Source organism: Pholis gunnellus (genome assembly GCF_910591455.1).
Source record: "Pholis gunnellus genome assembly, chromosome: 7".
Lineage (NCBI taxonomy): Eukaryota > Metazoa > Chordata > Actinopteri > Perciformes > Pholidae > Pholis > Pholis gunnellus.
The window spans coordinates 12,644,409-12,663,971 of record NC_136533.1 but is presented as its reverse complement, the minus strand read 5'-3'; the positions used below and the strand labels follow the sequence as shown (position 1 = coordinate 12,663,971).

General features: G+C 40.8%; 2 protein-coding genes across 2 annotated transcripts; one reads left to right on the top strand and one right to left on the bottom strand.

The window, feature by feature from the left end:
• The first annotated feature begins 3,121 nt into the window (after positions 1 to 3,121).
• Positions 3,122 to 7,742, top strand: fam174b (family with sequence similarity 174 member B). Its single transcript, XM_079163745.1, has 3 exons — positions 3,122 to 3,738; positions 4,534 to 4,665; positions 5,489 to 7,742. The coding sequence occupies exons 1-3, from the start codon at positions 3,461 to 3,463 to the stop codon at positions 5,490 to 5,492; spliced, it is 414 nt and encodes a 137-aa protein (XP_079019871.1). The 5' UTR covers positions 3,122 to 3,460; the 3' UTR covers positions 5,493 to 7,742.
• Positions 7,743 to 9,729: 1,987 nt separating this feature from the next.
• Positions 9,730 to 19,298, bottom strand: st8sia2 (ST8 alpha-N-acetyl-neuraminide alpha-2,8-sialyltransferase 2). Its single transcript, XM_079162427.1, has 6 exons — positions 19,074 to 19,298; positions 17,546 to 17,602; positions 16,447 to 16,587; positions 16,083 to 16,340; positions 13,411 to 13,704; positions 9,730 to 10,113 (listed from the first exon to the last, which is right to left on the bottom strand). Exons 1-6 carry the CDS (start codon positions 19,169 to 19,171, stop codon positions 9,801 to 9,803), a joined length of 1,161 nt encoding a protein of 386 aa, XP_079018553.1. The 5' UTR covers positions 19,172 to 19,298; the 3' UTR covers positions 9,730 to 9,800.
• Positions 19,299 to 19,563: the final 265 nt, after the last annotated feature.

Here is a 19,563-nt window from a genome sequence, read left to right as displayed (position 1 = left end):
CCGACCAATGAGATGTGTGCCACGACAGCGCATGCTCTCTGCAGAGGCAGATTTCTTGAAAAAGATCTTCAGCCTAGCAACAAGAGAGCCCTCTCTGCAAATGCAATTCCAGACTAGTCAGTCTTGTATTGACTGGCCGGTTGGATCGGTTAGAACAGGGAAGTGCTTACCCACCAGATTCCAAAATAGTTTCTTTAACCTTTAAGTCACCTGAATGTTGCAATCACACATTGTGCTTTTAGAGATTGAGAATTGGAATAATTGGCACTGTTGTTGCAGCACAAAGCTTAGTGAATATCAATAAGAATGCAATACAATACAATGTCATTATATTAGGACTTAATTCGCTGCAAACAAATGTGCCATTAATGTAACACACAGGTCGCCATTTTATATAGAAGAAGTCTCCAGTTAGTAGTCAGCAGGGAGAGCTTTTCTATTGGCCCTTTATATACGCAATAGTATGACCTATAATGACACATAAGCACTCTCTGGACTCACACTAATCTGCAGCACAAAACAATTCTTTGTCAGAATAAGAAGGCGGAAATGCAGCCATTTGTTTTGTTAAAAGAAAAGTAGCCTTTACTATGGCAGAAGGGTGTGCCTAAACAGGCAGGGTTGCATTCATGGCTGTTGTATTTCAGGTCAAAGCACATACACCAGACGTCATTTTACACCGCAAATTACCTTTAGCAGTTGGCATAAGAACAGGTATGCTATGTTTGCTTTTTGAATTAGCGAGGCAAAGGATTCTGTGTACTGGTGTGGTCATGTTGTTCCACAAACAGTGGAGATTAATGGTGAGGCATGTTCAGGACTTATATGGCTTGGAGGGACTAGAGTATCAAGTTTCAAATGACTCAAGTATACTCTTCATTGAATTTAACACGATAGACATATATATATATATTAACAAAAAACTAAACTAAATACTAAATATCACAGCAGTGCATCATTTCCAGACAGTTTCATATGTTCAAAATTAATTTCCCTTATTTTCAGGGTATATTCCCAGTACAAACAATTTGGCTCGTAAATTGATTTCCTTTCCAATTATAAGGCTTATACATTCACTCTTAAACAATAAATTAATTAACCGTTTTACTCTGCACTTTACTCAACGATCCCGAACATTGGACATTGAACATAAGACATTCAGACTTAACCTGCTAGGTGTTGCATTTGTATTGTAATAACATATATGTTGGTTGTCCAAACTAATATTTGATATTGAGTGTTTAATTGCAGCTAAACTGAATAGGAAGTGTAAAAAAAACAAACTGTGGTGTAAGCCAGTTAGACGCAATGTAACCTGATGACCGTGGTCACATTCAGAGCTGCTTCTCTGTGCAAAGTTCAGGCCGTCCTCTCAGAATGCGACAACCCCCTTTAGCTTCAGATCTGTATCTTCCCTTGTGAGGACGAGGGAAAATGTCCCCAATAAGAAATAAATCTCTTTGCAAAATCATACATCAACATAGTGCACGGGTACATTATGACTTTGTGTGCATGTTTGTGTTCAGTATGTATCTCCCTTCCTCTTCTGCTTCAGATCCTGTCCTCAAGGCCCTCTCACACCAGTCAGTGCTGAATTTCGAACTGTGTGTTGAAAGAAAATGCATGTTGTTATTTTGTGCTGCCATCTAGTGGGCTTTGATCAGCTCTCACACACAGGAGAGGATTTTTTTAAAGGGCCAGCACTCCCAATAGTAGGTGTACAGAAATAAGATCAGACATCAAAACAGACAGAACTACACAGGCTGTCTTTGTTTTCAGATGAAAGGTTTGCACACTGTGAGGAACTTCAGAAGTAACATTAACGGCAAAGACCGTACCCACTAGCCATTCAAGGGATTATGTTGTGTTGGTCTACTTTTTCAAAAGGACAATGTAGATTGTAAACCCATAAATCCAGTGGAAATATAAATGGAGATGAATCATAAATTGTGGCTCTCTATGTGTCTGAGTGAGTGAGACAAGGACAGAGATTTAGTTTGTGTTTGCGTTATGCCTATATATTAGGACATTACTGATCAATGGATTGCTTATCAACGTCTTGGCTGTGTTTGCTGTGGCCCAGGGGAAAACAAAGAAATGCTGCGTTCAGATGCTGTTGGAAATTTGTAACTTACCAGTCAATTCCAACTCCTGTGCAGCAAAGTGTTAAGAGAACTTTAGACTGACTGACACCCAAGCCTTTAGGTTGGGATGTGCGCACTGTGTCAAAAGACATTGTAGTATTTAGAATTTGTAGACATAAGAATTAATGCTATTTTCCATGTTTTGTCATTATACATAAAATAATCTATTGCAACACTATTGGCTGGCGTCTATGTCGAGCTGTGACTCTTCTTCTGCAAAGAAAACAATGCAATGATATGCAAGAGATCCAAATATAAGACTCCCTCTAAATAGAACCATGTCTAGCATCGATGACTCCAAGTTTACATCCTGATGTTTACAGACACACGTTGGACATTATGTGTTAAACCTTACTGCAATACTTTTGACTATTAATTCATAATATCTGTATCACTGATATAAAAAAATTAAATTGGCAAATGTAGTTTTTATTCCCCTGAGTTGTATTCCTGGTAGTATGTGAAACTTCAGTTTTTCCACTTTATACTTCTACTCCCCTACATTTTAGCCAATATTGTACCTTTTACTTCAATACATTAGATAACTCCACTGCATACCATTAGTTATTAGTGACTTTGCAGATTTGGATTATTAATATGGGGCAGCTGAGGCTCAGAGGTAGAGCGGTCCCCAGCTCCTCCAGTCCTTGGGCAAGACACTTAACCCCAAGTTGCTATATTTATGAAAGTAGTCTAAAACATATTCCTCCTCCACTGGGTAGGGTCTAGTCTTTTACTTGATATCTAAATGTAGTATTATATTATATTATATGATGTTGTATTACATTATAGTATATTACACTTTTCTTTAAAAGCGTAATCAAACATAAGCCACTAAAACAAATAGTCGACTGAATCTGTGTGTGAATCTTCTTCGTGTTGACAGCAGGTCTGCAGGTGTTAGGAAGCACGAGGCTGCAGTGAAGGCAGCACGAGCCCACACGCTGCTCCTCTTCAGCACCGGGATCAGTGGGCCAGCCTGCAGAGCTCTTCCGGAGGCGGATAATCCCCATCTCTACCCTCCACACAGCCCTAATGCAATCAGGAAGGATTGCTATCACTCACCTCAAGGGAAACACGTTTTGGAAGCGAATGCAACCTACGACCTAGAAGTCCACCATTAGGAGAAGCTCGGACGAGGAGGGAGATGGATTTTAGCGTTTCGCATTACTGTGTGAATAGACAAACCTGCCAGTGATAAGCCGATTCTCCATAATATGACAGCTGTTGTCGCATTTCATCCAGATCGGAGAAACTGCTGAAAGGACACCCTGCTTGCTTTTTTTAATTATTATTATTGTCATTATTTCGGCACCATGGTGACATACAATCTAGTATTAACTTTCTTCATCGCGGCACTCTGGCGGGTCGGTGGCGAACCACAAACTCCGTCCTCACCTGCGACGCAGTTAAATTCAACATCATCGTCGATCGTCGGCGAAGATCAAGAGCTGCTACATAATGTCACAGATGCCGGCGTGGGATCCCGGATTTCATCGCTAATGACGCATCTTCCAGTTCTGAAAAACATTGTTATTTTCATCTGCGTGTTAACAGCTGTTCTCATCACATGCCTGGTCATCAAAGTGGTCAGGTAGGTCAGGTTGATCTCTTCTATTTAGACGGTTCTATAATAAGCAATAATTACAACGATGCAGTCGCAGTTTGGTGATCACGGTATAAATGTCGCTCTTTGTAGTGTTTCTGGTAAATTCATCGATTAGGAGCACGTGGTTGTGTTAGGTCTGGGCCTGTTAATGATATTCCTTCTAGTGTGAAGGCACTAAGCCAGCTGATGGTGCTCTATGGAGGCTATTTCGTGTCCTTATGTGTTTGTGACCTATCTTACCATCTCTACATTCATCACATATGATTTATTTTAGGTGTACTGTTTTCATATTTCATATTATGGCTGCAATTAATGACAATTCTGATTGCAGATGAATCTTTTGCTTTTTTTTCGGTTAATCAGTGGATCTTTTAATAAATAAAATATCATAAAATAGTGGAAAATGGCCATCACAAGTTCCCAGAGTCCAATGTGATGTCTTTGAATTGCTTTTCAAAGATATATAAAACAAGGGAAAAGCATATTTCATCTTCATTTGAAAAGGTAAATAGAATTTTGCACTTCAGTTAATAAATCACACAATTTACACACAAATGGTGGCAATCAATTTTCAATTAATGTCAATTGAATAATCATTCCAGCACTTTTTCTTCATAGGAAAGTATTAGTTTGAGGTTGTAAGATGTCACCGCTTTAGTCCTCACTATCTGAACTAAAATAGGTGCACAGCTGATGTTGTGGTTTAGTCAGTCAGACTAAATGGGTGAGATTGTATTTCTTGTGCTCGTCTCATGTTGGGCAACGTTTTCTTCCTCACAGATCTGGGAGACGATTGAGAAAAACAAGGAAATATGACATTATAACGACACCTGCTGAGCGTGTGGAGATGGCCCCTCTTAATGAGGAGAACGATGATGAGGATGACTCGACCCTCTTTGACGTCAAATACAGGTTTGTTTGTTTTTTTTAAATGAAAATCCTTCTCAGATCGAAGAACAATTTAGTTTTTCTTCTGTTTGACCAAATAAGAACGATTGCAGGCCTAATCCCATTGAGAGAGATGTCCACACATGAGATACAGTGACTGTAACAGTGGAGATATTCAACACTTTAAAGTGTGTTAACGGTATAATAAACTAGTTCACACTCTGGTCCTTTATTTCTATACAGAAATGTATCTGTACAGAATGTTTCCCAAAAGAAATAGTGCTTCTTTGAAAGGGTTTGACTCAGTCAAACAAATGAAACATAAAAGATTTGTGTACATTTTCAAAAAACGGAACCCTTTGTAGTAATTTTGTACTTTTGAATTGTCTGGCTTTACTTGCCTTACTTTTCCTCAATGCCTCTACTTATCTAACCATTGTAGTTATAATATATTTTAACCTTGATTTCCCGAAGGTCAAATGTTGCTGGGTGGCACCATAGTTTTGACAAAGTTAGTGTAGTGCCACTAAAGCAGACGTCTCACTGCTTTTAGTAGACTTTTATTGTCCTTAATATGTGTTTGCTTGATCTTCTTGAAGAAACGCGCTATTTTTAAGAAACATTGTAGGTAATCTGATGTTGATATTAGGATTCACCCTTCCGTCCTCTCCATTGTTCTTTAACACATGACCACTTCCTCAAAGGAAGGTGTGACGTCCTGTTTACCTGACATTCTTGATATCCAAGTCAGACCGGACTGCAGGGGAACGTTTCCTCCTAACCACATGGGCGGTAGCACCAGATCCAGTTCATAGTAACTGTGAGTTGTTTTCATCTTGTTTTGCAGGTGAATCCCAGCACGGACATCAATATTTGATAACTCCTGTCTTGCACGGGACAACTGAAGTGATTTCCTGTTTTGTTTTTTTGTGTAGTTGAAGATCAGCAACATCATATTCTGCTTGTGCATGGCTTTAATCTGTGTTAAAAGGACTGGAGCCACATGGATATCATTGTTTGCAGCTTTACGGCTGCTTCCATCATGTGCCACACGTTACCTGCACAATTGTCTCTGATGTTAGTAAGATCAGAATGACATTTATTTTCTGACAGTTATTGCCATTTAACTTTCTACGCTTGAGCTACAGTGGGTCGGGCTGAGGAGTTTATAGTAGAAAGGAACCAGCGCCTGCTTTGAAGCTATGATAAATACCCATAATAAAACGTAAGACCACCAGTCATTGCATCAAATGTTAACATGCAACAAATATTACGCAGAGGATACTCTATTCAAATGTAAAAATGTGCACACTTTGAAGAATCTATTGATATACAGCAATTGATTTTTTTTAAACTAAAATTTCATACCAAATATATTTCTATCTACTAACCACTTTGCTGTGCATACATACTGTTGAAGGTGGTCTGTCCTTATGTATGAAGTAAGCGTATATTTTTTTACTGTATGTTGTAGACGTTCCTCTTTTGCTGCTATCTCAGCTGAATTATGTTTTTTCCGAGGTTCAAATTTGATTAAAAGCTCAAATAATATCGTCAGGGTACATTTGTGAGGTGTTTATGAAATACATCTGTTTGCTATGAATGTGAATCCTGTAATCTGTTGTGATCAAGTGTGTTCAATCATGTGATAATGTCGTTTAATCAAGCCACCACTCAACGATCTCTACAACAGTATTCAACATGTGCGACACGCACCCAGTGTCTTATTTTCTAAATCAAAAACCATGTTACGTCAAAATGATCCCAAAAATCTGGTATCTCTTGTTTGAGATATAGGTGAACAGTTAGTAAAGTATACACGGAATGTCTCCCACAATAATTCATGCTGATGGCTCACTGACTCTTGTAATGTCTAACTAGAAATGGACTGTTTCCCCTCCTGAAGAGTTGCTTCTCTGTGCCACACAGGTTCTGGTAAAAAAAAAAAAAAATCAAAAGAAAAAAGTGTTCCTATCGTTTCAAGCAGCAACACTGGCTTTGACTGTTGTTGGAAATGTGTTGACATGCGGGTTTAAAATGGACGTTTCACTTGATTGTGAATAAGTCCTTAAAACCATTTGGCCCACTAAACAGTTAAAAAAACAACTAAAAGCATAACTGGTTCAAATTGTTATATCTTTATTTCAAATACAGAATATATAATGAACCAAAAGTCTGATATAAAGTACACAGAAGAAATAGCAGAGGAGTTCACAAACCTTCCTCGTCTCTGTCTGCACCCTAAATGTAATTAAAGTAAACTAGCAACGTTGCAGAATTCACCTGGATTAGGTTTCTGCACTAACTGGGAATGTTGGTATTGTAGGTGACTTTCTGTTTTATATCCAAACTGTTATTTGATTGAGTGCACCGTGGCCTACAGCTGTTGTCTGAATGACAACAGAAAAGATTGTAATGCCCAACTTGTACAACTTTTTCTTTCCAGGAGAAGGAACAGTGTGTCATAAACGTACACAGTCTTTGACATTCACAGAAGATTGGATACATTTGTTGTCGCTGTTTCGATATACAAGCGACATGGAGTGATGTGTGTGAATGTCTGAAAAGGTTTTTGAATCATATGTGAATCAAACTGTCAAATGTGTTTTTGATGCAGTGATCTTTAGCAGATTGCTGGTTATTTCCTGTGTTATCCATCAGACTTATATGACCACTGTGTCATGTTTCTCTTTAGCTTTTGACTGTATGTGCAGATCAGATTTTTGTCTGAGTTTGTCTCAGAGGAGTGCGTCTTCCATCATGGAGACGTCTTTTATTTTATCCTTAGTTGTTGGTGAAACTGTGGAAAAAGCCTGCTCATCTACAGAGGCTGATTCTAGGCTTTTATTAGAACTGAATCCTCAGTTCCTGTTGTAAAATGAATTCAAGTCATTGTGGTAGCTATTTGAAGACTGTAGCTAATTTCCCTAATCCCACATCTAAACCAAAAACAAGTTTTGGAAGTTTATTGACAAAAAACAAAGTCCCTGTTTAATTTTTGACACAGAGATGTTGTGTGCGCCCACAGCTGTTTCCTCCGTTTCCATTTCTTTGAAAACACTACTGAAATAAAACTGCTTCCTTTGAAGTGTTAAATCGTTCTAAGGGAGAGGCTTCAAGTGTTATTTATTTCCATTCTGATCTTTTGTGTGTTCTCACCCAGAAAAGTACATTCACTTTGTCGTAACTGCACAACTGAAGAGTCCTCGAGTCACACTGAATATCTTCAGAACTAAAAAAATGAAATAAACTCATGTTTTATAAGCATCAAGACCAAGCATGCAAAAGATGACATTTGTTTGCGGGAATTTGGACATCAAGCAGATGTTAACATAAAGTATACATGACAAACTATACAGCACCATCCCATACGTTTTTTTGTCAGAAACTACGTCAGTAGAAAGTGAATTTCAGATTCTGGGTTAATTCATTATTTTCTATTTTGCTGAGCTCAGAGGAGCTTTCACAAATCTTTTATTGCCTCAGACTGCTCACGTACACAATTTGTGTCTATTCTTAACTTTACTCGCGGCGTTGGCCAACATACAAGTCAACTGGTGCATCTTGTCAAAACAACATGAACAAATCACATGACTGGAAGCGCATGACAGGCTGCTTGTTTAGCTGCAGAGCTCTTGGGAGTAATTCAAATTCTTCTGTTAATTGTTATTGAAAGAGGCAGTTTGTTGCAGAGAAATACCCAAATCATTTGCCAAAAAAGCACATATCAAGACAAAGACAACTCCTAAAAACCCCTAAAAACTGAACTGAACTTTGAAACTTCAAAGTACAGAAGTATAATACAAACTAGCTTTGAACTGATGTATTGGTTTGACAAATGAGTCTGGTATGGCCTTAAAATAAACATAGAATTTCATGTAACTCTGTTTTGCCATCTGTCCCTTTGTGTTAAGAATAACTTGGATAAACCCAGTTTTATTTCTGGGCTTGTGAATGGTCTAATTTATTGATTATTATTATTACAGGCATAAAATACTGGCAACTTCAATCAAAATCCACAAATATCTATATCAACCTATATTGGTTGAAATACTAACCCAAACCCTCTACACAAGTACAATTCATACATCATTTTAAATGGATAAAGGCATACACGTTATCAGTCCGTATACTCCTCTCAGTGTTATTGCACTGCTGCTAACTTTAACTATTCATTTATATAAAGCACATTATGAGGTTCATTTCTTACAGCATTTGTAAGAATATCACCAATACATTCATTTAAAAAACAGCTCTAAAGTTCTCCGTACTACCAACACACAGCTACAGCCTCACTACCAACATTTGCGGTGCAGAAACAAGGCTGGTGTTCATTGAGAAAAGTTCACAAAGTGAGTTTACCGCCGCCTACGTCTGTGCAAACATTCTTATGTGAACAGCTGGTACACTCCTTCTTTATGCTCACAGAAGCTCAATACAATTCAACGTGTCTCCATTCCTTCATTCGGCTCTCACGGTATCTCCAACTTTATCGCTTGGCAGCTCTGGTTGACTTGACTTTGGGAGTTTTTTTTGCTTATGAATAACCTGTTTTACACCGGCGACTTTATAAGAAGCTACAAAAGCATTAAATGTTCTCTATCAGAGGAACGTTTGTTATCACAAGTTGAACATCATATTAAACAAACAGTTGACCAACAATGTTTCTGTCATCATTGATCTCCCTGATTATTAAGTGCTTCCATCTTGTGGCCCAAAAAGAGTCTCACAGGAGCCAATAATTCAGCAGCTCCTCATGACGTTGACATGCTGGGTCAATTACAACACACCTGTAATGGAGCCCTGTTAATCATTAATAAATGGCATCTAAAAATATGTTCTGATTCCTTAATTTATAACCATACTGGAAAACTTGATGCCCTTTTAAAACGGTCTGTTTAAGAAAAATAAGGGGCTAAGAGATGACAGCATCTCCGTGGACACCAGTAGAAAAGGGTCTCATTATTTTAAAGGCTGCCATAGAAATCTCATTAAAGTTAAAACACACCAGTGAAACGAGTCACTAAAAGAGCTTGAAATAGAAAAAAATTCATTCCCCGAATGAAAATAAGTTAATTCAAGTTTCGTAAAAGTACGGTTACAAGAGAACTGTTTGTACGGAGTCCGCTCAAAGTGTTTTTCCATGGAGGTCCTTCGAGCTATTTGCTCTGCAGCTCCTTCTGTGGTCTCCTCTCTGACTCACAGGTCCCAGTGTGCAGCTGGAGCGCCCCCTGTCTGTGCAACGCGCTCAGGGTCCTGAACTCCAGAGGCATGGTGTGAGGACTGGAGCTGGACGTGTACTCGTACTTTAGAGCGTCGTAGTAGTGGTATTTGACCGGTTTGCCCTGCGGGTCGAGTGGGAAGGGCCAGAAGCCGTAAAGATGGATCTCTTCACAGAAGCGAGTGGCCATCGTGTACATGAGGAGCCCAGTGGTCGGACGCTTTATGTGGACGTTGTTGGTTAGCCAATACCTGTTGACAAAGACGTATAGTGTGTGAGTGGCTGCATCCAGTAACTCGATACCTGCCACCTAGAAGTACAGCAAAGGGAAGAATGTGCTCTCCCGAGCTCTAAGTAGCACACTTACGTCAGTATTCATTAGGAGGCAACACTTCTCCTTCAGTAAAACCTTCCTCCCTCAGAGTTTTGATATAAATCCAGATATATAGTATGCCGGATCACACAGCCGTGCAGCTGAATCCTAAGAAGTCACTCAAGTAAAAATGTAGAGCCTGCTGGATATGTTTCTCCGCTGTGGACCAGCAAGCTGCCCCTTCAAACACTCACTGCTCACAGATAATCAATATGTGAGCTTTTCGCCTCTTCTTCTATTTGCTCAGTGGATGAACTGCAAAAATATCACTCTAAACAAGTTATTTTGAATGCTGAAGCAGCTGGTCGATAAATTGATAGAAAATTAATTCTCTAAGTAATAGATATTCTCTGGTTTCAGCTCAGAGCTACCTTTTGTCTCTTTTACATCATTGTAAAATGAATATATTTGAGCTTTGTACTGTCATTTTAGGCTCTTTGAAATGGCATTTTCACAGATTGACAATAATGCAGGATGACCATCCGGCTTTATCTTTGCTCAAGTGCTGGAACCATCAATGAGTCCAAACTGACACAAGAGACATCCGCACTCTTACTGCATAGGTTTAAGAGTGCGGATATCTCTTCTATCGGTTCAGATGGACAACGAAAAATAATAGTTCCATGCAGCCCTATTCATAACACAGAAAAACAAGATTATTCCACACATTTCCTGGCTCAGAAATCTTGAATCTAGTGCAGCCACCTGCCCAGGAAACAAATAATATCTATTTGTCTTAGATCTGGACAAAGACATGCAATAATGAAAGTTAAAAAAAACAAATTCCCTCACCACACTGGCAGAGCTTTTACTGCATGTATCTTTGGAAAAACAACTCCTGTACAGTGAATGTTAGTTTATTACTTGTTCAGGAGGATATGTTTAGCAGCATGTTTAAAAGTCTGCAGCGCACACTTGCATTCTTCTACTTCAGGTGACCTAGGACCTGCTATGACGGATGAAGCAGCTTCGGGGACAAGGAGGTCAGACGTTCACTTGCCCCAACTTCATTTTCCTTTCCAGTCACTCGCCCATTTCTCCAGCCTCGGGGCTACTGCTGCCTTCTCTGGCTGTACACTCTGTGGTTAGAGTGGAAGGTCACGTTGAGATGCAGAGGTTGTACTATTTAAAGCAAGTTCGTGTGACATGAAGGAAAACTCTGGAGGGCAGGTTTAAAGTGCAACTGAACACTACAGCAGGTAATCAGCATTTTAACAAGCAGAGGAGACGGCCTAATTATCAGTGAAATGGTCTGATGTGGCATTTGGTTGGAGTGAATATGAGTCGATCTTTTGTCCTCTAGGGCATGACGGGGAGTTAAAGTCCAGTCTTAGAGAGACGATGACGAGGTCAAGGGGAGCTTTTATCAGACACCACATTAAAAAGGAATAAGGCATTGGATTCATCTCCAAACAGATTTTAGGTGACTGCTTTTCTCTTGTACAACACTGACCAAACAGACCAGAAAAAATAATGGCCCAGTTCGACCCGTTTGCAATTAGAGTGTTAGTTGGGGCAGACAAAGTGGCATAATTTGGTCACTGAACAGCGGTTGTTAGGCTTTTAACAAAGCAGAAAAGATCCCGAGCAGAGTCTGGTTGTGATGAGAGAGAAGCAATGACTGCAATGAAAATTGCCCAGATGGGTTTTAGAACAGCATGAAGGCAGTGAAGGCTGTATTTGACAGATCTGCAAAAAAGAAATCCTCAAAAAAGATCCAGTTCTAAAATAAAGAATATTATCAAAATGTAAAGGTCCTATTATACCACAGCTTAACAGCATATCTTATTTGTTCAATATCTAAATATCTAAAAACTACAATTTGGAGCAAACAAGTAAGTGATATTTTGCACGTAGCTTGACATTTTGGGAAATGCCATTATTTGCTTTCTTGCAGAGCACTTTTTTTGTAGAGTTCCTGCTGGTTGCCTGATAACTCCACCGGGACGACAAGATTACGGGAAATCCCTGCACTTGGCTTTTGAAAATACCAAGAAATAGCCAAAGCATGTAACTCACATTAAAAGCACAAAGTCTTTATTTGTAGTCGAGCTAGCAGCATGGCTCTAGGGAGGGAAATATCGCTCAGTTTGTTGGTTGGTTAGTCCACCACTTTGGTCCACACTGAACTATCTAAACAACTATTGGGTAAATTGCAAAGACATTTTGTACTGACATTCACGGTCCTCATAGGATGAACCCTCCTCACTTCCGTGCTCCCCTGACTTTTCCTCCAGCACGACCATGAGGTTTGACGATTGTGGTTTTGAGTGAAATGTCATAGATTGTCATGATATTTGGTTCAGAAGTTCAAGTCCCCCCTCAGAATGAATTCAAGGCTACATTTGGTTGATGCCATGAGCAAATACCGGCAAAACTAATGACGTTCCCAAAAGCCTCAGAAATTACTTTGTGTTTAGTGCTAATAAGCAAATGTTAGAATGTTAACACACTAAACTAAAACAGTAAATATATATTATTCTTACTAAATATCAGGATGTAAGCTAAGTTTTTATGAGCACGTTAGCATGCCAATGCTAGCATTTAGTTCAGCCTCACAAAGCTGCTCCTGTTGTTATAGGCTCTTGGTCTTCTCACAGTTCTGCTTGTTTGCACATTAAACAAAGAAACAATGTGACAACGAGAGGTGTTGGTAGATATATTTTTGAACTTTGAACTGAGCCAGGCCAGCTTTCCCCCATGTTTCCAGTCTTGCCGCTAAGCTTAATCACCTCTTGGCTCCTGCTTCTTACTTAACACACAAATACGAGAGTCGTATTATTGACCTTCTCCTCTAACTCGCTACAAATACGTGCATTTCCCAAAATGTTTCACTCGTTTTTTAAGGGATATACATGATTCATCCGAGCACATAAATCAAATCACAAAAACCCTGATATGTCTACTTGAACTATGTCGTTCATTTCTCAATCAAACGCACGCAGACATTTCACACTTGTTCAAGACACATTTGGTAGGACGACTCCAGGTGCACACTAAGTGAAGAGAGGCCCAGCAGCGTTCTCACACCAACTGCCCCAGGATATCAGCTTTAATGCTCCGTTTAAAAATAGCCACCTGGGATGCAGATTAGAGTTAGCCAACCCCATTCATTATGCTGCTCACAGGAGTTCTTAACCGGGAGCAGCGGTTGCCAGCCTGAGCCGTCTCTTACCCTCTGACAGCGTGGAGGAGGCGCAGCGAGGGGAAGGCGGTGCGGACGTCCACAGTGTGCAACAGGATGAGACGAAGGGCCCACTCCACGCGCTCCTCTCCCCCCTTGGCCATGAAGGCCGGGATCCACAGCACGCTGCCGCTGAGGCTTTGAAGCCGCTGCAGGAAGCGATCCCTCCACTCCTCGCTGACCAGGTCCTGGAAGGCCCGCTGCACCACCGAAGGGTTCATGGTCACCAAGTTGGTCCGCCACCCTACGTCCCGAGAGTACTCCTCCACTGGTGCCAGGTTACACCTTAGAACAAAAACAAAGCAGATTCATTGACTGATAAAGCTTTGGCATTCCACATAGAGCGAGCACATTTTCTTCTTACATTTGTCTTTGTGTTAACTCACACTTGTGAGACAGATCCTGAAAGGCCTCTCTGTGTGTGTAGTGGACTGTTGTTAATCATTTAATAAAAGTAAAAAAAAATAAAAACTCTCAGAAGAATTCAACAGACTGCTCTCCTGGCCTTTTAGCAGCCTAAAGCATTTCAGAAAATGAATATAAAGACAGCTTGTTCCCTCGTTTGTTTTGTTGAACTCTGACATGTGCAGATGGGTGACAAATGAAAAGGAAAACCTGAATAAAAGAGTGTAGAAAACATTATTGCAGATTTAACTAATGCAGGATGTGAGGGCTCACTGAAAGGTTTGATAAATATGAAAATGATTCGTATGCTATGATCTTCAGTCACCAGACTCACAAGTGGGCTTAAATGAAAGCCCCAAATCTACACTTCAATCATACATGTCCTTAAAGTGAGCTGCAATGATTTGATGTACCCGTTTTGGATAATTCATTCATTTCACGAGCCGATTACACTGACTGCTACTCTGCAATGGTTAATTAACTTCAGACATGTACCTTTTCAAAAATCTTAATCTTCCGGCAGCTCACACATTACGAACACACTTACATTTTTGTTTTCCCCCTTAAATCTACCCTCCATCTGTGTGTGTCCCCAAGCTAGTCAGAGCATTTGTCAGGCAGAGTGAAACAGAGCAGAAACACAAGTGAAATTCAGCAGAAAAGCAGCATGGCCTTTTTGTTTATTGCCGTTAACCTCGGCCTCCAAGTAAATACCAGAAAACACAAAGACGGTAATTATCTTCACGGTGAAGCGACTCTATTCTCTACAGTGTGGAAGGAAAGCGAACCAGGAGTGCACGCTTTTAACAACTTAACATATTCTAATGTAAAACGTGCGGTCACTGTCCAGTGAAAACCCATGTCTCCAAAACATCAACAACACAATTCATTTCATTTCGGTCCGTTTCATCGGAAAATTCCAAATCATCCTGAATAGATGCATGATTTTCACTGGACAGTAACTCACCATTGCAGCTTAATGGTTTGCCGTCGAAATACTATGGCAGCTGATGCACCTGCTGTAGGAAACAGCTCAATGATTACATGCGAGAGGAAAACATGACAAACATGCGCCATCAGCTGACTCTAATTGATTTTTGAAAGGTCTAATAAATTGCTCAAGTACTCCAAATTATTCCATTACGTCATCACAACACACAAATGATCTCAAACCCAAAATACTGTCAACCTACTTCGTGGAAACGCAGCGTAGGGCAGAGAACTATATTTAGCTGAGGCATTATCTCCGGATCGTGTATGTCAGAGTAAAATCCTCAGCTTCTCAAAATGCCACTTTCCCTGTTGTCTGCCTTCAGCCAACCATTACCGCCGTGCCCCGCCGTCATTATCATGCTGCTGTGGTCTAGAAATCATGACCTCTCCTCGTCAGCATAACATCGCAGCACTTAGAAAAGACGAGATTCGCTGACAACAGAATCAATTTCAGAATAATAAAAGAAAGGGACACAAAAGGATTTTGAGGCCTATTCAGCTATCAATCAATCCGCTCAATGAGGTGCTACCACAGACAGCTACTTCCTGCTCCGTTGATACAGCAACATTAAAGTCATTGATTTATTAGAGGCTGTTTCTCACAGTACTTACCTCTGCAGTTAGTGCACGTTTTGTTAGATTGTTCTGCTGTACACAGAATCCCAACAAGAATAAATTTTGTTTTTGCATCTTTCATTATAATACAACCCCCAGACAGATTTATTTCCCTCCTCCGACAAGTGAATAGTGATAAATAACCCACTCAGCGACTCCTTAAACACGAGACAGAGCCGGCTGATGGCTTCACAAACACAATCCTCCGGTAAATGAGAGCAGGACCCCTGAGAGCGCCGGCGTTTCTCTAAAAAGCACAATGTGTTTCTGCTGGATGCAAAGACCTTTCAAAATGCCAGTCTAGTGTATACTCGTGCATTTAATTGCCCTCAGTCCGCCAGCTCATTTCCAACTTTAAATCATTAAAAAAAAAGCTTTGCCAGCTTTTTCAAAAGTGCAATTAATATATTTCCAGCGGTGTGAGCACCGACTCTAAACCTGAATCAAACCGAGAAACTCGAGAAAGTGCTCATCATTCCAATGTGAATTATACTCTCAGTAAAGTGAGATAAACCTCAAACTGAAACTAATGTGCTAATCCGTTTCAATTACGGTCCACTTTGACTCGCATGTGTTATATGATTTATCTCAAGTGGAAGCCTTCCAACCCTCTAATGACTTATGCCATTTCTAAAGAAAAAGAAGAATACCTGATAACAAAGTCGTGGGAGTCGATGTCGGGTCCACAGCTGCTGTTTAGCAGAATGCCAGAGTTTCCCACTATGGCGCAGCGCCTGTGATGTTGGTTCTTCATGGGGGATACAGTTGGCAAAAGACGGTAGAGATTCTCTGAGATGTTGGTGGTGCTGTGGCGATCAAACACATAGTGGATGATATCTCCCGGTTTCAGCGTGCCCTTCAGAATAGAGATGTCCCTCTCTGGATCGAGAAACCTCAGAATATTCTTTCTGTGATGAGAGAAAAAATACACACTAGTTATAAAAAAAACAAAAGACTCTGCTGAGCGGAGTGTGAAACGATGTTGAGATAATTGTAGAGAGCGGTGAGCTTTGCCTGATGAGGTTGGAGAGCGTCTTGTTGAAGGTCCAGTCGTTTGACGAGAGCTTGACAGTGTTGTTGTAGCTCGGACTGAGGTGATTTACGTCTTTGCTCGATCGTGTCGAAGCAGTCGGATCCACGTGCGCTGCAGCCTTTCTGAAGGAGAACGGGAAGTGGTGTTACTGACACGCTATCGTTGATGTTTAAAGTTCTAATCAATAAGAAACAAAAGCCTTGGTATTTGGTTCATATATTGTGTTCATTTCTCCCTCTTTTTCCCCCAATATAAGGGTTCTTTTAATTTTTCCTTTCTGAATCGAGGGTGTAAGAACAGAGGGTCACACATTTGTGATTTGGGGTTATAGTAACAGTAGTGGAATGTAACTAAGTACACTTACTAAGGAACAAATGTTGGGTAGTTGTTCTTAAATAACTAAAGCTTTACTCTTTTACTTTGATTGCCCAACACTTATTTCACAGCGTAAGCTATTAACTACATTGTACAGTAAGATGGTTCATTATATAACATTCATGGGGGCCATATATTGCATAACGAGTACTTTAAATACATTTGAACACTTACGCACCGTATTATGCAGGACTTTTATTGTATCGGAGTATATTTACATAGAGGTATTCCTACTTTGACTTAATCAAATCTAAATGATTCCTCCACCGCGGCGTATAAAAAGAATTGACTTGGCTGCAATGAGGCTTAGAGTAATTTAAAAGCAATAAAGTTGAGGCTGTTTGCTATTTTATTCAGCATTATTCTTATGGCAGATGTTTTTGTTATCACATGGATACCACCACATTGATGGGTATTTATAGCAGCTGCCTTCTCGCTGTAAAAAGTAATGAGACGTTCACTGCGAATGACTCACTGTCAAGGCTGCAAAGGAATCAAATGGCCAATGCCAACTATATAAATGATATGGAAAGACCATTAAGCTCCCCACTGGTGGTCTACAGCTATATGCATTTGCATATACAGTATATATATGTGTGTGTGTGTGTGTGTGTGTGTGTGTGTGTGTGTGTGTGTGTGTGTGTGTGTGTGTGTGTGTGTGTGTGTGTGTGTGTGTGTGTGCGTGGAGATAATTGGATTTCAGACCTGTGCGGTTTAGGGATGAGCCGATGAAAGTTCGTCTTCTTTGAATGTCCAGTATTTCTACAAGGGGGGAAGAAAAATGGTTTGGATTGAATTATGAATCACATACTGCAGCATGAAGGCTTGGTTGATAATGGACTGATGTTTCAAGTCCTTCCTGTAATCATATCCTGTAACAATAATGCACCCACTGTATTCAATCCCAGGCGTACCGTGCTTCCGTCTTTCCAGACAGAATAAAGGTGGAAAGCATGCATCAAGGTATTTTTAAAGCAATCCACTGTGGGTCCATTTGCTGACGTAATGAGGAGAAATGGGGCCTTAATGGAGCCCCATTATACTGAAAGGAGGTGTTATTTTCTCAAGATAAGGCAGCAATCTTTTTAAAGACGTGTTGAATACACCATGCAACCAATACGCATTTTACGGTCATACTAAATCAGCCTATTTTTCAATCATGACCTTGTTCACATGTGATAAAATAATGACAAGCTGCCAGCTTGTCTTGAAGGAGGGAGAAACTGAAACAGAAGAGTGCTTCTCTGACAGACAAGTGGGCCGTTCTCACTCGTTTTACAATCCTGGTGGCTTTAAATGTATTGTTACAATCGCGTTACGCTACATTTATGCAGGAGTGGAATCGGCTCTGGGTCTTCTCCCACCGCGAAGCACAAACCAATATGACCTCATTACCACATGAGCCACAGCCGAGTAATTGTATTCAAAGCAAAATGTTCTTGCTGAAAGGCAGATGTGTGAGAATCCACAAGCTTCACACACACACACACAGAGAGAGAGAGAGCGAGAGAGAGAGAGAGAGAGAGGGGGAGAGAAGGAGGGAGAGAGAGTAGCACAGCATCTATAAAGCGGTGATGATAATGATGAGTGGGATGTTGCACTGTTGAGGCCTGGTTGGTTTTTTACATGTGATTTATTTTAGTCCTAAATTAAGAATGTATTTTTTCGCAGGTCAAATATAAGCGTGACTTGGAAGATGTGTCTGCTGCACTGCTCAACATTTCAAGGACTGAAAAAGAAAAAAAGAGGAGACACTCGTTTGTTTCCAATCTGTTGCCCCCCCCCCCAGTCTTTCTCTCCCTCACACGCGCACGCACGCACGCACACACGCACACACACACACTCAGTCTACTCCTATAGTGTAAATGTATCCCATCCCGCATGCAGGCTGCTGCAAGACAAATAGCCTGATCCTTGGAGACCCTGGCCAGGCTGCTGTCGGAACAGCTGCTGCTGCTGCTGCTGCTGCACCCAAGTGTTACAAATTGAAACAAACCTCCAATTGTCCAAATCCAACTCTAAACTTCAATTCAATAACGATAACCTCTTTTATTTCACTCATTTATTCTTTAGTCCCCCCCTCTACCACTTCACAAATTAAATCCTGTGAGGAAATAACCTGCTGGACAAGAAAACAATGGACACACGCACGCACGCACACACACATACATACATACATACATACATACATACATACATACAACGCATGGGTAAATTACGGGGTGCTACTTACGCAGTTTCTTTCTCCACTTCTGCAATATCATCAATAATCAAAAGCACAACCAGCAGCGTTACAAAGCCGAACAGCAGCGTGCGGAATACAAGCGGCATGGCTGAGGGGGAGGTGGGCTGCAGCCGGGGTGTCCCTTCTTTCAGCAAACCCTGTGCTACATTAACCTTCTTGTGTTTCCCATTTATAAATCAAAAGATGCGCTCAGCCATCTCTCCCATTGTTCTCATCGCCGGAGTCGGACACTCCCAGGCGAGCTGCGGAAGACGATTTCCTTGTGTCGGTTTCCCGGCGGGGCTGATGCTGCTGCTGCCGCGTCTCCGGTGTTACCCCCTTATTCCCCAGTCAAACTTTGGAAGCGTGCACCTACACAGCCTGCCATGGGAGCAGCGAGATGTGGACCACATGCAGCCTTAAAGGCGCAGCGGCCAATAACTCCGTCCCTCGACCCCGAGCAGCCGGTTTGATTTCACTCTCCAGGTGTTGTTGGCTC

Excerpts from the sequence above, each read along its gene's own strand:
- fam174b (XM_079163745.1), top strand. The coding sequence starts at position 3,461 with ATGGTGACATACAATCTAGTATTAACTTTCTTCATCGCGGCACTCTGG. Across the intron at positions 3,739-4,533 it reads CTGGTCATCAAAGTGGTCAG|ATCTGGGAGACGATTGAGAA; the intron begins GTAGGTCAGGTT and ends TCTTCCTCACAG.
- st8sia2 (XM_079162427.1), bottom strand. The coding sequence starts at position 19,171 with ATGCCGCTTGTATTCCGCACGCTGCTGTTCGGCTTTGTAACGCTGCTG. Across the intron at positions 16,588-17,545 it reads CTCATCCCTAAACCGCACAG|AAAGGCTGCAGCGCACGTGG; the intron begins GTCTGAAATCCA and ends GTTCTCCTTCAG. Across the intron at positions 13,705-16,082 it reads TCCCACGACTTTGTTATCAG|GTGTAACCTGGCACCAGTGG; the intron begins GTATTCTTCTTT and ends TTTTGTTCTAAG.